Here is a 16,866-nt window from a genome sequence, read left to right as displayed (position 1 = left end):
GTTTAAGTATAAAAATGTCTTTATGTTCTTGCTAGTCTGCCACACTAAGCTCCTTAAGACTAAGAATTATGTCTCTCACTAATTTTGTACTCCCTCTAGTACCTGGGATGGTGCCTACAAAAAGCCCAATAAAGGTTATTAACTGTCTGCTTCTCAGATGCCTGGAGATGCTTTGTTCCGCAGTGTCTTTCCCCCGTTTTATTACAGTTCTCATGTAGTACCTTTCATCAGATAGTCAGAAAGTATTCTGCAGAATTTAATTCAGCCACCTGAGAACACTTTGTCTGGGAAACTACACCAGGGATAGGAAGTAAGTAACAATGATTTGACTTTTTGGGAAACAGCCACAGAGGAGTTGTCTATTTTTAAAGTCAAGTCAACAAGCATTTGTTAAGCTTGTATTGTGTGCCAGACACTCTGTTTAGGTCTAAGTGCTAAGCTTTTTTTAAAAAAAAAATGTGGGTGACAAGCCTAGGAATGGATCTGATACATCTCAAAGTCATTATTTTTGGAGAAAACATCTTCACAATGGAATGTATTGAGCATTTAACAAGAAAAAAAAGTTTAAAAAAAACCCAGAAACAATCAGATCCTCTGATTTTTCCTATAATAGTTGAACTTTGGCATGTCTGTTAAATAGGAGATATGGCTGATGAATTGGATATATTGTAGAAAAATTCAACTATTGCTCAAATTAGCAACCCAACTCCTAAAACTCCCTTGGACTTTTGCAGTAAATTGCTCAGTTCGATTCTTGTAGAAGCTAGGAATCCCTTCAGGAAGATTTATTTGACTTACCTAAACCCTTGATGCTCTTCCACTCTCAACCTCTTCTCCACTACAGGCTGCTTGCCATAAGGAAAGGCATGTTTCTCAGAAAGCAGTCTCCTTCATTCATGACATCCTTACAGAGGTTCTGACAGATTGGAGTGAGCCCCCTCATTTTCATTTCAACGAAGCACTGTTCCGTCCCTTTGAACGCATCATGCAGCTGGAATTGTGCGATGAGGATGTCCAGGACCAGGTAAATAGCCTTAGTTGGCAAAATGTGGGAGAATGAAGAGTCCTTCAGACATGGTGGGAATTCTAACCAGCTTGCTTACTCCAGGAATTTGTAGAGAAAGGATTCACACTAGACAAAAGAGAGGAGAGAGAGTGGTGTTGTTACTTCCAAAGCATTTGCTTATTTCACTATTTTTTCTAACATATACTTCATAGATATCATCTCTTTCTCCTCTGTTTTTGCTCCCCTGCTTATCCCTAACCCCTACATTTAAAAGGAGACATGTTATCTTCCTATTTCACTGTTCCCTTTGAGATCTGTAGCCATGTCTTGTCAAAACTTATATCCCTTCCAGCATGAAGTATAGTGCTCTGCTCATAGGTGCTTAATAAGGATTGTCAGTCTCTAAAGGATTGTCAGTCCTCAGGTTCCATTCTAGTTGTAAGGCATTTTAATAACTATGAATATTTATTACACAGATTTTGTTTTTCTTTATTTTTTTAGTAGGGGGGAGGGAGATAAAATAGATTTGTTGTTTTTTTAAATAGAGAGGTAGTGCAAAAAATGTGAAATATTGCTTTCACTTTCAGATGTGGTCACTATTATTGGTTTTCCTTCACTGAGTTACAAAAGTCCCCTTATAAAGTAGGAGTAATCTATAAATGTCAATAATGTAAAAAGTAACAACATCAACAAAAAAAGCTTGATATTGGCTTAATGTGGGGAAGCGCTGATTTTTACGGCCTGCAAAATACCATACTTTGGTTCATAAGTTGTTTATAGTCTATCACAGACAGCTCTGTACTTGGAAGAAACCATCTCCATACCATATAATGAATTTCAAGGAAAAGAATAGGCATTCTGGTCTATTAATTCATTGCATACATATGGGAAACTACACCAGGGATAGGAAGTAAGGAGTCTTTAGTAAGGTCAGGAGCAGGAAGAGGGAAGAGGTCTCAAAGCACTTTCAGTCCTCATTAGAGTATGTAGTCCTTCGAACCTGGGAGAAGGAAGAGAGATACAAAACAAGATATGTGGCACAGTTGCCCAAATAAGAAGGGGGCAATCTGTGACTCTCTTCATGGGAGCAAATAGGGAAGAAAGAGTTAAAGAGAATTATTCCCTTTCATAGCAAGATACATCAGGAGAACAGGAATCTATAGGGACCTGAGAAAACCAATTCTGCATATATGGTTTATATAGATTTGCATCTACATACCACAATAAAGTCCTTTAGCATAAAATAGGTCAAATAATAAAATTGGCCCTCTTAGTTTTCTCTGAAAAGGAAACATTTATGTGCCTTATTCTTTTCAAGCTAGGCTAAGATAAAGTAGTACAGGCACAAATGGTTTCCATTTTATCAAATGGATAAGACAGATCTAGGTAGAAATTTGGAATTATTCCACTATACAGTACTTAAACCTAGGGCGGGGGGGGGGGGGACAAACCTCACAGAGGAAGTCATTCACTTTGCAGCTCTTGGAAATGAGTTGAGATTTCCTGCTAGTCCATAATAAACAAGATGCATCTTAACATCTGTTCTAAAATTCTCCAGGTATGAGTTTTTGGTTATTTATGTTGGTCAATATGACACCTAAAATGTACTCTCCAAGCTTTATGCTGACTGTTCAAAAATACCATGTTTCTTAGTGTTAATCTGAGGTCCCTTCCAACTGTGAGATTCTCTTTCTTGGTTTGGTCACCCAGACCCTACTGACTTGCATGACTGTCGCTTCATCTTCTCTATACTATGATTTCTCCACTCCTCTCCAGGGAAGAGATGATTTTAGACATTGCTAGCCTCTCCCACCCACACATTTTGGCATAAAGGAAACAGCCAGAAAATGTGTAAGGGACAATTTGGACAATTTTAAAGATTGGTGAAGAGGAAAATTTGTTTAAAAAAAAAAAACAAAAAACCTAAACCTGAAGCAGGCATTCTTTTATAGTTTTATGGATTTATCATGATATTAGCAACTACCTTAAACATTTTCCATGATTATGAAATATTTGGGATTTTGTACTGGTGTTTTTAAGGAAGTCAGTGAGTAACAAGGGGCAAAGAGAACCATTACTCATTTCCTATCTAAGACAGAGGATTTAATGCCTATTTCTTATCAAATTATATAGAATACTGATGGATGTTGGACACTAATTATGTTGTTATTGTTTATAATCATGCCTTTGATTAAAAGTAATGCTTGGACATTACAGAACTGTACATTGTTAGTGAGGTTTGAAAGGTTAGAGTGCAGTTAGTATGACTTATCTCACTGTTAGTAGCAGATAGGGGTGTACTGTTAGTAGCCTCATGACTGAAGACCTGGACAGTGACATTTCCACTAGACCTTACAGACTCTAGAGCCTATAGACTTCTTAGCCTTCCAACGTACTTGGGAAATTTTAGCTTTAACAGCCAAGGCACTCTAGCTGGGTTGGTAAATGTGGGATGATCTGATATCTGATCCCAGGGGCATGAATTCTGGCTCTAACATTTGCTACCTATGTGACTTTGGGTTTCTTAATCTAAGTTTCATGATCTCTTTCAATCTTAGTTTCTTCAGGGTTGAGTTAGGTTGCCTCTAAGATCTCCTCTAACTTTAAATCTCTGATCCTGTGAACATGAAGATAATCTAGTTTGTTGTTGCTATTACTTTCTTTTGCCATCATTTCTGAATAAAAGGGGAAAGAGTTAGATAACAGGGAGGGAGCCATTGTCCTTCCCAAGGATTTTACTGCATCTCTTAAGCGAGGGGTTCTAAGAGCTAACATTTTTGTTTGTTTGTTTCATTTGTTTTTAACTCAGGTAGTCACATCAATAGGAGAGTTGGTTGAAGTATGTTCTACTCAGATCCAGTCAGGATGGAGGCCCTTATTCAGTGCCCTGGAAACGGTGCATAGCAGTAATAAATCAGAAATGAAGGAATATCTTATAGGAGACTACTCCATGGGTAAGGATATTTGGATGATTCTTTCCTCTTCAGTCCCTATCACATGCTTTCGTAAAGCTAGGAGAGACCTGAACATGTTAACAAGCAACAAGGAAGTGACAGTAGTTAGGAGAGATTGAAGTTTAAAGAAAGGTAGGAAGTGATTAATGGGAGAAGTTTCAATATGACATATGGGAAAAGCTGGCATTACAGGCCCAAGATGTCAGAATGGTCTTGGAGAGAAAGGCCGCCAATTCTTCCATCTATTGAATACAAAGCAAAGGAGGAGAGGATGGATAAAGATATAGAAAAAATAAAGAACAGTTCATAATGGATAGCTTTAATTGCCTCAATAAATCAGGAGGCAAGATCATCTTCTAAGTGAGAGATGGAGACACAGAGACAGAAGAGACAGAGAGACTGAGAGAGATACAGAGATATAGAAGGACAAACAGAGACAGATAGAGATGCAGGGACAGAGAGGCAGAGACAGAGACATAAAAGGACAAACAGAGACAGATGGAGACAAAGAGACAGAGAGGCAGAGACAGACAGGGAGAGGTAATTGGAGGGTAAAGGGTAGAAGTTTGGAACTGCCACCTGAGGAACGTGCTGGAGAGTCTATCCAAGGTGAATAGAAGGATTAATTTGCAACTGTGAGAGCATAATTGAGGTTATAGCATGTAAACTTTTAAGCATCCCAATCAGCATGCTCATGTGACTCTCTTTATCCACATAAGATCAAAGAAAGGTCCTCCAAAGTTGAGGATTAACAAAGGATGAACAACAGGAGGAAAAGCAGGAGTGTTTGGGGACAGAGGTTTCAGTTCCAATCGAGGCTATGGTGTCTTATCTCTGCAATCAGAAAAACGGCAAGCCAGCTTTGTAGGAAGGGAGAGAGTGCTTTCCACCCACAGAAGTCGTTAGCTTAGGCTTCCTTTTCATGCTTGCTAGGTCAAAATACCATCAAAAAGTTCCCAGCCCTTACGTCCCATAAGACTATGTTGAAATCCTCTCAATACATATTGATATTCCGTAACTACCACTGATAGAGCATTCCTAGAATTTATTGAGTCTGACTATACACAAATTCTTCATTTCATCGTTGGGCTCACACATTGCCCCTATTCTGCTCTGCATTCAGCTGTCTCCTCACGTATCTCAGCCTGGCATCTTCTTTGTGAACTGCCTATACACCTGAAATGTGCTCACTGTTTAGCAGAACAATATTTGCAGGCAAACTCATGAGTCTGGTCCCTGGAAACCAATGGACTTTTGTTGAGTAGTTGTCAATTCAGGGGTAAGAGTGTCTCTCTGATAGTTCCTTTGGGGAGTTGCTTTAGAGATGCTCTCGGTTTGGCTAACCTCAAAGATGACAAACTTACCTTCTGTATTTTCTCTTCCCATAGGAAAGGGCCAAGCCCCTGTGTTTGATGTCTTTGAAGCATTTCTGAACACAGACAACATCCAGGTGTTTGCCAATGCAGCCACCAGTTATATTATGTGCCTTATGAAGTTTGTCAAAGGATTGGGTAAATGTGACTTTCTAATACATTTAATTTAGCTAAACTTCTACTTTCTCTTTTCAAAATGGTATTTGTCTGGAAGCCAGGCTCTTTGTCACTAGGCATACTGTGTGCTTGGAAGGAAGCAAGCATCCTAAGACTTGAACAGATGGTAAACAGTGTGTGTGATGTACCAGAACCAAAACGCTTATTATGAAAGTCACTTGGATGCTATCCAAGCTAAATTACAGTATGGTGCTGTTGGAGCTGTGTGCAGAATGTAAGCCTATGAAAAATACATCGTAGAACATTCAAATCTCTCCAGTCCATCTTCTTAATTCTGACAACATACAATAGTATTATATTCAGTAATCATAGTAGATCTATATACTATTGTTTTATAGTTTACAAAATACTTTTCTCCCAACAACCTTGAGAGGATAAGTAATGATATGCCCATTTTACATGCAGGGAAATTAAGGCCTAATGCTTTTCATGGTCATACAGTTAGTGAATGGCAGACCCAGGACATGAATTCAGTTTGTTTGACACAAAATGTAGTGTTCTGTCTATTTTAACTTGTGATTTTGAGCCATAATAGAAGCACTTTCTTTAAGGCCAGAATATCAGTGGTCTAAATTTAATTCAGGGCCCCAAAGCACATGATTTTGAATGGGCCCCTTTAACCTTTGTTATTTATAAAATGTGTTTCCAGTAGTAAGGAAACCCAAGTCATACAGAAACTCTTTGACCCATCATATTTAGACCCTTTCAAATTACTGCTTAGTATGTTTTAAATTCTCTATAACATGCAACACTATAACTCAAACTCATCTCAGGTTCAAGTTCATCTCATCTGAGAAGTTTAGAAATTAACTTATTAAAAAATAATCACAGCTCCAACAGGAATTTAGAGTTCAGATGGTACTGAGTTTGTGAACAATTTTATAGAAACACAATATATGGCCCTGAATGTTTTTGCTGAAAGCTGAAAGTATTTGACAGGTCTATATTTTTTGGAATGAGAAAACAAGATACAAATATGTTGACTGACATTATTATTCAGATCCTCTGTAGAGCTGAACATGGAATTGAACCTTGAAATGTAAAATGTAATCAAGTACTTGAAGGCTACCACTGGTCAAGGTTAGGTGCCTTCTTTGGGCTGGCTTCCTGGCAATTTCTGTCATCTGTACTGCCAAAATTCTGTTGGATTGTGTATTTTTCGTAAGGTATAATCTAGACCAAAGGTAAGCTCTTATCGTCATCCTAGGAAGGATGGAAGTTTGTAAAAGTTAACTTGCAAGGAGGAAATAGGAAGAATCATGGTGCCCACAAAAATGTACTACACTCATAAAACTACTAAAAAAAAAGAGATTTCAGAAACACAGAATCTAACAGTAGGAAGGCACCTTAGAAACCAATCTGGTCGAAGTTGTAGCCATCCAAACATCCTTTTTCCAACATTCCCAACAAAAGGTCATCTAGTATCTCCTTGAAGACCCCCAACAAGGAGAAACACACCATTTCTCGATGTAACTCATTCCACTTTTGCATCCAGTTTTAATTATAACAATCTTTTTCTTTATATCAAGCTAAATTCTGTCTCTTTGTAACTTTCCTGCCCATTGTTATTAGTTCTACCTTCTGGAGCCAAGCAGAACAAGTAGAAACCCTCCTCAACACTGCTGCCCTTCAGATACCTGAAGGACAGCTACTATATCCCCCTATCTCTTCTCTTCTTTGCAGTAAATATCCCTAGTTTCTCCCATTGATTCTCAATGACATATTCTCTAGCCCTTTTACTGTCTTCGTCAACTTCATCCATTCTGTCTTGACTATATCTTTACTAAACAGTGGTGCCCAGAACTGAACATGGGATTTCAGATGTGGCCTGCTGTATCATATATAATCATAGGTAATTTGAATTACCTATTTCACATCTTGCCAGTTTCATGTGTTGTGTTACAAAGAAAATTCTTTAATATTCTTCCTTAGAGTTACATGAAACTCAGTCTCCCTAGAGTATATTAGAAACTAGCCTGAGGGGGGCAGCTAGGTGGTACAGTGAATAGAGCACTGGCCCTGGAATCAGAAGGATCTGAGTTCAAATTCAGCCTCAGACACTTGGCATACTTACTAGCTGTGTGACCTTGAGCAAGTCACTTAACCCCCAATTGCCTGGCTTTCCGCCCTTCAAAAAAAAAAAAAGAAACTAGCTTGAGGTTTTCATTCACATTTTTAAATATTTTTTAAATATTTATATTCAAATGGATCTGTTTCTCTTTGTTTCAAGACTTCCCTCCAATGATGCAGATACAATCCATCCATGCTTACACATCCTGAGCAGCTCTTTTTCATGTCTTCCTGAAAGTTCACGATAAGGAGTCCACTAAATTTACAATATTAATTATTACACAATTAATATACAATGATTAATAATTTAATTTAAAACAGTGAATCTGTGTTAGATGCAGAGGAAAAACAAAGGATTTATGCCTGGCTATTATCCTCTTGAACTTGACCTTTGAGAATAGGTTTTTGTTTTCCCCATGTGATAAGAGGTATTAATTTAAAGAATGGTCTTTTTTTTTCCAAGAGTAAAACATTCCTCTTTGCTTATTTGCTTCTGAATTTTAACCAACACTTAGTAATTATGTCTGTTTACGCACAGGGGTGGGTGCTAGTTATCTATAAATGCAGATAATTAGAAACAATTGTAATACTGCACCATGATTTTATTAAAATGCACAAGCAGAACAATTACAAAGGAAGTGATTATAATTCGCAGATACAAGCAATGCTGTTTACCTATAGGAAACCTGAAAGCCGCCATCGTGATAGGTTATACATACGGACAAATAACAGATGGAAATAATTTAAATTTAATTAAATGTTCCTCATCCCCGGCCCCTCAGATGTGTAGTGTCTCCCCAATCTCTCTTATCATTGCTACTTAGTGATGAGAATTGGCAACAAAGTAGACATTTTCCCAGCTATGGAGATGAAGCATAACCTCCCTTGCAGAGAGAGATGAGGACCTTGATGGTTTCTGTTACAGCCGTGTCTCAGCAAACTGGCTCAGAAACAGTGCTATGGTACACCGACTTTGTTTTTTACCCCTTTGTATTTATCTTCCTGTCCTCTAGGAGAAGTGGAATGTAAAGAGATCGGAGATTGTGTGCTAGGGTCATCAACATCAACAGACTTGTGCCTTCCCGCTCTTGATTACCTCAGGAAGTGTTCTCAGGTATGGTGAAAATGAGCATCTGGGTCTCTGGAGGCTTCTCAGAACTCTGGGTCTGAAATGACCCCAGGCAGAAATTGGTGTAATGTGTGTAGACAGTGTCCTTTGCTTACTACAAACACTTTCTGCTGTCCTAGAGAGATGAGGGGATGGATGTGATGACTTCTTCCTCTCTCCACCCTTTCCAAGAAAAACACACCGGATACTGTCCTTGATGAAGGCTTTAAGTCTCGTCGGTCACTGATGGCACTTAGTGTCTATACGCAACTCAAGTATCTTTAACTTTTTCTGAGACATGGATCTCTGATGAGGCTTATAGACCACTTCTTAAAATTTAACTAAATCATTGAAAACGATTAAAAATCATTGAAGGAAATGCTAAATTCCAAGAAGTAGTTAGTGAAAATAAAGGTATAATCTTTCCCCCATCATAGTTCACAGACTTCTTGAAATCTATCCACAAACATCTTATGGGTTTGTAGACCCCTGTACTAGAGGTAAGGAAAGACCATCTTTTGAGTCAAATTAGGCTAAATTTATCTGGTCTTTGAGCAGTTACTAGAAGGGGAAAATGTTCTGTTTACCTACAGTTGTGAAAATGCAGCAGGACCTTAAGACTTAGGAAGCACTAACATAATAGCTACAATATATGGATATTATGGAAAATAGAGGGCCTATGTTTCCCCCAAGTGTGTGTGTGTGTGTGTGTGTGTGTGCATGCATGCGTGTGGGGGGGGGGGGGGTGCAAGTCTTTCTGTGTGCTCTCTTTTACTTTCTTTGTATATTTTTTGTCAGTCTCTTCCCTATCTCTTCTGTGATTCTTCTTTAATTGATCATAACATGGAAATAAATTTATCACTTTTTGTATTTAAATATTTAATGTTGCTTTTCTTAATTTTCTAAAAAGTGACATGTCATGTTTCCTGTTTCTCTTTTTAAAAAAAGACCTGACTAAATTAAAGGTTTAAACCTTATATGATCCTAGATTTTTTTTTTAAATTGTGAGGTTTTGGCCCTTAATTTAAAAAAAAATCCTTGTTCTAGACAAGGACCTTTTCAAAGGAAGAAAGATAATTAAGGAGAAATTAGGTGACAGTTGTTAGAATGAATGGATGCTACAAAAGTTATACTGCCTTTGAATGGGACCAATTTAAAGAGGCCACATTTATAACTTCATAAATTTCTGGACTCTAAAAGCAAGGTCATAGTAATAAAACTCTGAGTCATATAGCAGTGGGGATTAAGCCATGGTTCATGGACCACATGTAGTTCTTTATAGATGAAAATGTGCTTTGCAGAAGGTTATGAAAAAGCTAGTTATAGTCCTCCATCCCTTTAACTATATTCCTCTGTACCTACCTCCCTTCACTTTATAGTCAAAAGAAAAGTTTTAAAAAGACCATTCAAAAATATACTTGATAAAGTGATTTTTTCATGAAAGGAGAGTGATACCACTTTTATTCATTAAATGTTTATTAAGTACCTACTGTATGCCCGACACTGTAGTTTAGCCTATCTCTTCCTTTTTGAAGAGTTGCTCTTAGTCAATTTGCCTTTACTTTATGTGTGACCATATTTCTCTTCCCCATTCCTTCTTTCTTACTCACTGGCTCCCAGTTTCCTCCAAGATCAAATATAAAGTGCTCTGTTGCTTAAAGCCTTTAACAACTTGGCCCCTTGCTACTTTTCCAGCTTTGTGCACTTTAGTGCGTGCTATGATCTACGCGCACTAGCCTTCTTGCCATACAACACTATCTCCTGACCCTGTGGGTTTGCCCTAGATGTCCCACATGCCTGGAATGATTTCTCTCCTCACATCTACCTCTTAACTCCCCTGTCCTCCTTAGACTCAGGTCAAATTCCACCTTCTGCAGAAAGCCTTTCCTAGGCCCCCACTCCCCTCCCCTCACTATTGCCTTCCCAATGAGATTAACTTTCATATATGCTACAATATTTGTAATTGTATTTGTATTTGTAATTATTTACATGATGTCTCCTCCATTAGAATATAAACTTTTTGGATGACAGGGTATTTGCCTTTCTGTGTATCACCCATGCAGCATTTGGCACATCAATCAATAAACAGTTAATAAGTGCCTACTATGTGCCAAGCACTGTGCCAAGCATCAGGAATACAAAAAGAAGCAAAAGACAGTCCCTGCTCTGAAGGAGCTTACAATCTATTGGAAGAGTTCATTGATTGAATTCTCCCCCAAAAAGTAATGTGCTAAGAATGCCTTTGTGAGGATTTTAACTTCCTAGCTAGGTCTGGGTTTGGGGGCCCATGCTGTTATAGATAGAACCTGTACTGGAAAGACAGAAATTCAAGAGACTGGACAAGAAGGCTCCAATGAGGGGGAAGCATCAATGTTAGGATCGTTGTAGAGATTAAGGAAGAAGATAATAAGAAGGTCTCTACCCTGTGTATGACTAAGAGTCCCAAGGTTTCTAGTATTTTATAGGTATTAGATTCTTCATTAACCAAACATGTCTATACCAGTTGCGATGATCTCAGAAAGAGTTGAGGGGTAAATCTTCTGGACCTAGTAAAAGTTGAAGATGAAGTAGAAAAGAAAAAGCAGATTTTTCTTAAAATTGTATATTTTTTAATGTACAATGGCTACCTTTTTGAATCTAAACTTGTTAGTCTATTATCTATAATTTTCAAACAAAATGTCTATATGTGAAAATTTAAGATGAATGAGGGCTTTTTTTTCTTCTCTGAAGTCTTGGATCCCACTTTAAGAAGCATTTTTGAGCAATAGGCACAAATTAGTCTGAGTTTTAGGCCCTCAATGACTTGGGGCAACCCAACTAACAAAAAAACAGCTGGCCTGGGGAATAAGACCTATTCTCTAAATTATCATATTCCCTTTTCACTGCTTCTCTGGCTGTTGAGGATGGGGAAAAGATGAGGAATGTGTTCTGCTGATGGGGAGAGGGAGACATGCTTTATCCCTTTGTCCCAAGAGTACGAGTTTCATAGTAATAGAGCAGAATCTCAGAATACTCCAGGAGTGGGGGATCTAAGGTAGAGAAGAGTTAGAACTGCTGTTTCTTGGTCCCTTCCTCTCTGGTCTCCACAATAGCGCTTCTCTCTCTTTCCCGTTTCCCAATATCCTTGGATTTCTTCCTAGCCTTTACAGCTCATCTGCGTCCCTTGTCCCTTTAGCAAGCTTAATAGGGAAAGGGATGTGGGAAGTATTTTTTCATGCTTTAGAAGTATTTCCCTCTTTCCTGTAAACAAAATGTAATTTTCCCATAGAAATAATGTTATATTGATAGATTCAGCATAGAGCCTAACCTCTATCCCAGGGCCCCCCAAAACAATCTCTTTAATCTATATAATCTGGTAGAAATGCTATGCAATATTTTTGACCCATGTAATTATGAGTTCGAGTGTCTATGGTCTCTGGAGAGTTTTCAGCTATGGTAAAGGTTAAAGTCTTTGTGGGCAGGGGTTTGATGTCAGGCTCTTCCCTCCTCACCTGCCAAAACTGAGGGAATTCTGTTTAGTTTCCTTTCCTTAGGTAACTAATATGCTTAAATTCAGTGAGTTGCCATGTTCCATCTAAGGACTGCATTTTAGAGGAAGAAGGAAAAGAAACAGGCCACCTCCACTAAATTCCTAGTGTCATGCCTCACTATGGCATACAGTTGACCCTAGTTCCTTAATCGGTCAAGTATTTCTTATTAGTCTACTATGTGGTAGGACTAGAAATACAAGTATAACGAACAAAATTATCCCAGTTCACAAGGGGCTAATGAGAGAAACCTGAAATACATATTAAAATATATACAGCAAATTATTAAATTAATAAATGCCAACATATACATAGTAGTTAAACATGAGATAGTTTGGGAGCGAGTGCACCAACAATTAGGAAGAGCAGGAAAGGCTTCATGGAGAAGATGGTGTGTCTGAGTTTCATTTTTAAGGATGAAATGTACTACTCCATGAGGGCAAAGGTAAGAAAGGATTATGTTCAGATATGGAGGATGTCCAGTCCAAAGGCACAATGATGAGAGTTGAAGTTTCATGGGTGAGGAACAGCAAAAAGTATACTAAAGGCTATGCCAATGAAAAGGAAATTTTGGAAAGTACTACCAAGCTCGAAAGGCTTCAAAGATAGGTCTAATGATACAGAGTATGTCTAATGAAGGAAGACTAGCTAGGTTTCTAGCTTAGAGGAGCTTATCATCCTCTAATATTACTGAAATCACTGGAGAGAGTGCTCACCTTGAAAAAATTATAAACACTTGAAGCCTAGATTAGAGAGCCTTATCGGGGGAGTTAATTAATTTTAATATTTTGAATAACAAAATATTCCAAGTTCCAGATAATCAATTGACCAACTTTTACAACTCAAACCATGGATAAGTCAGAGATTTTTCACATTCCCCCATTGCCATCTGTTATCGTTAAATAGCTCCTGGGTATTTGTTGTTTCTATAAATCTATTTCTTCCTTTACTTTGTGGATTCTTTTTTTTTTTTGCATTAGTTGCTTGCCAAAATCTACAAGATGCCCTTGAAACCAATTTTTCTTGGTGGAAGGCTTGCCAGCTTGCCTCGTAGAGTTCAAGAGAATTCAGCTAGTAGTGAGGATGGGATTGAATCAATACTTTCTGATTTTGATGATGATACTGGTAAGTGAATTTAAAAATTGCAGTTAATTAAATTATTTGCTTTGTATATATTTCCAGCAACTTAAACAATGACAAGCAACCTACAAGGATGGTCTCCTAAGATGCTGATGGCTTTTGTTCCATGAAGTTGGCAAACACAACAAAAACCTCAGTAGTTCTCGAAGTTCAAAAGATCTCTAAGCACAGAACACAATTTTGCTGGGCCTCAGTATCCTCAACTCTAAAGCAAAAGGAGAGGTTGGTGGGGGACAGACTTGATACCCTCTAAATTCCCTGCCATTTGTGATTCCAATTATCTGTGTCTTGGTTTAGGTGCAATGCATTTGCAAAGGCCTCATCTTAAGGCAGATTGCCATAAGTCATTTATAGCTTGCAACTCTAAATTTACTCTAATGATTTTTCACTTAAATTCAACAATTTGGAATGAATTTGTATTGCTAGAACTTAAACAAAATTGGCTGCTAACCAAACTTTGAAACTTCTTAGGAAATATAATCAATTCAGAATTCCTTCTGGCAAGTCCATATGGACAGAAAGTTGGGGAAATGAGACTATTAGTAGAGAACAGGGAGAAAATGCACTGGAGTCTACAGGCTCTAAAATTGAATTTTTCCCCCTTTTCAAATTAAATCCCATGTTATGCACCATGAATTAGAATCTACTCCAGCAGCCTGTTTTCTTGGGTGGCTTTTAAAACTAATTATTGGTACATTTACCTCTTTCTGTCAGAGATAAACCAGTTTTATTCTAGAAATGAAGACTGAGTCACATTGATGACATCCTTTTGGAAGTATAGTTTCTGGGTACAGGATGTATGTTGCTTTTCTCATCATCTGACACTATATTATATTTCCCATATAATAAAGTCTAGCTATCATTTCATGTGGGATTTGGGAATAGTGATTTCTTAGTAAAGTTTTATATGTAGTAAAACCTCACTGATTCAGGCCAATTAGGGAGAAGGCCTTCTGACTTAATGAGAGCTTGAATTGGTGAATGTTTTAGAAATATCATGGCAATCATATAACATAAAATCTCACTGTTGGAAGCAATCTCAGAGGTCATCTAATCCAACTCATACCTGAACAATAATCTCCTTTTACAACGTAGTTTGAGTAGGCATTCACAAGATCACAGATTTAGAGTTGGAAAGGACCTTGGAGGTCATCTGGTGAAATCTCATATTTTATAGAGGATGAAAATGGACTTGGCCAAGGGCATACATACGATAAGTGGCAAAGCTAGACCTGCCTCCAAATCCAGAGCACTTTTTATTATATCATAATGCCTCTCTAATTTAATATTTATTTATATACCCTTAGTGATAGAGCATGGATATGTCCTGTTTTCTCTCTACATTCCTTCTCTTAATGATCTCATTACCTCTCGTAGGTTCAGCTCTCACCTCTATGTAGACGACTCCCAGTTGTACCTATTCTAGTCTCTCTTCTTACCTCTAGTACTGAATTACCAAGGACATTTCCAAATTAATGTCCTATAGGCACCTCAAGCTCTACATGTTCAAAATTGAATTCTTCATCTTTCCCACCAAATGCTATCCTTATTGTAATGATTACTAAGTTTTTCCTTACATCAAATAAAATTCTACTTCTTTGCAACTCCCATCTGTTGCTCCTAGATCTTTACACTTAGACTAAATAAGTAAATATAATCCCTCTTTCACAGGACAGCCTTTTTTAAAACAATTTTTTCATTTAATGAAACAAGCACTTCCATAAAATAATATAATAGAAAAGATTGCACATGAAACTAAAAATCTATTATGTATAACTTGCTATTTTTTGCTATGCCCTAAATAAAAGGACACATTCCCTATGTTTTCTTTTTTCTAGGCTAAACATCTTATTCAACTAATACTCAACTGACATGATTTCACACCTCTTCACACTCTAGTCAGCATCCTATTATAGCACCACATAGTTGGTCAGTGCCTTCCTAAAAACATCCTATTATAGCACCACATAGTTGGTCAGTGCCTTCCTAAAATATAATGCCCAGAAGAGAACACAGTAATCTTCTAAATACGATGTAGTAAAGGCAAAGTGCAGTTAGCACTCTGTTTCTGAATACTAGGCTTCTACTAATGAAGTGCAAGATTTCATGAGCATTTTTGGCTACTATACCATATTATTTTCTCATGTTATAGTGTGAAAATACCTCAAGCCTTTTTTAAGTTCTTTTGATACCACTTATATCACAATCATTTCTAGTTCCTTTCCTCAGCACACACATAAAATCATTGAACCATCCTTTATACATTAAGCAAAACCAACCAATAGTGACTAGTTCGAAGTATCTGAAACATTCCACCTTCTGCAATGAGAAAGGAAGTGTGTTCCATTATGTCTTCTCTGGGACCCAGACTAGTCACTACAATTAATTTGCATTCAACTTCCTTTTAATTTTTTTTCCACCTAGAGGATGTTCTAAAACTCTTAGTGCAGTTTTAAGCTATTAAAGCTTAAAGCTATCAAAGATTAAACATTGAACTTGAAGTCCTTTACTCTTTTGGGATCTACATATTCTACTATGCCTCTATTTAAAGATGCTGGATTATAATGAATTTGCACTTAATAAGTGTTCAATATAAACCATTGCTGATTCGAAAGGAATTCTTTTCAATCTTCCTACCGTGTTTAATGGTTAGTATGTTTCTGTGTTTCTAGGTCTTATAGAAGTTTGGATAATCCTTCTAGAACAGCTGACGGCTGCTGTATCCAATTGTCCTCGACAGCACCAACCTCCTACTCTGGATTTACTGTTTGAGCTCTTGAGAGATGTTACCAAAGTACCTGGTAAATATCGATGTCTGGGTCTTTATATGTGTATTCTGTTATTGGATTTCAGCAAGATACACCCATGGATGTGGGCCTTACAAAACTGGCTATAGCTGGTATATTATGTTCCTAAGCTGATATTCAGTCAGAACCATAGCTAAGACTTTTTGTGTCAATGGAACGTCTCATAATTTTTAAGCCTGGGACAAGTGGCAAAAAGTACCTTCTTGGTTAGCCGACAGGAAGAGAAAGAGAAACTGGGACACTAGCAGAAGGCCACTGCTGGGGAATTTGATATATAGGGAATGAGAACAACCAACTCATGGAAACAAAAAGGAATTCACCCCTGACTACTAATTGTTCTTGAGTCATTTTTCAATCCAGGTCTAGCACTCTATCCACTGCACCATCTGGCTGCCCATGTTGTGAGGTTCAAATAAGACATGTGCTTTTGTTGTTCAGTCATTTTAGTTGTGTCTGAATCTTCATGACCCCATTTGGAGTTTTCTTGGCAAAGATACTGGAGTGGTTTACCATTTCCTTCTCCAGCTCATTTCACGGATGAGGAAACTGAGGCAAACAGGGTTACATGACTTGCCTGGAGTCACACAGCTAATTGGTGCCTGAAGCTGGATTTGAACTCAGGATGATGTCTTCCGTGACTCCAGGTCCAACAGTCTGTCCATTGTGCTACTTAGCTGCCCTGCAAACTGTTAGTTTCCTATTTT

At 37.8% G+C, this 16,866-nt stretch overlaps 1 protein-coding gene across 1 annotated transcript in view; it reads left to right on the top strand.

Annotated features, from left to right (window-relative positions):
- ARFGEF3 (ARFGEF family member 3) overlaps positions 1-16,866 on the top strand; it is a 202,821-nt gene that overhangs the window by 165,629 nt on the left and 20,326 nt on the right. The window contains 6 exon segments of the mRNA XM_036767780.1: positions 845-1,024; positions 3,816-3,960; positions 5,349-5,471; positions 8,594-8,694; positions 13,196-13,340; positions 16,028-16,156. Of these exon segments, the coding sequence (XP_036623675.1) occupies positions 845-1,024; positions 3,816-3,960; positions 5,349-5,471; positions 8,594-8,694; positions 13,196-13,340; positions 16,028-16,156 (823 nt within the window).

The sequence above is a fragment of the Trichosurus vulpecula genome, chromosome 7, assembly GCF_011100635.1.
Source record: "Trichosurus vulpecula isolate mTriVul1 chromosome 7, mTriVul1.pri, whole genome shotgun sequence".
Classification (NCBI taxonomy): domain Eukaryota; kingdom Metazoa; phylum Chordata; class Mammalia; order Diprotodontia; family Phalangeridae; genus Trichosurus; species Trichosurus vulpecula.
The sequence above is the reverse complement of the archived record's forward strand: the minus strand, read 5'-3'. Positions and strand labels throughout refer to the sequence as shown.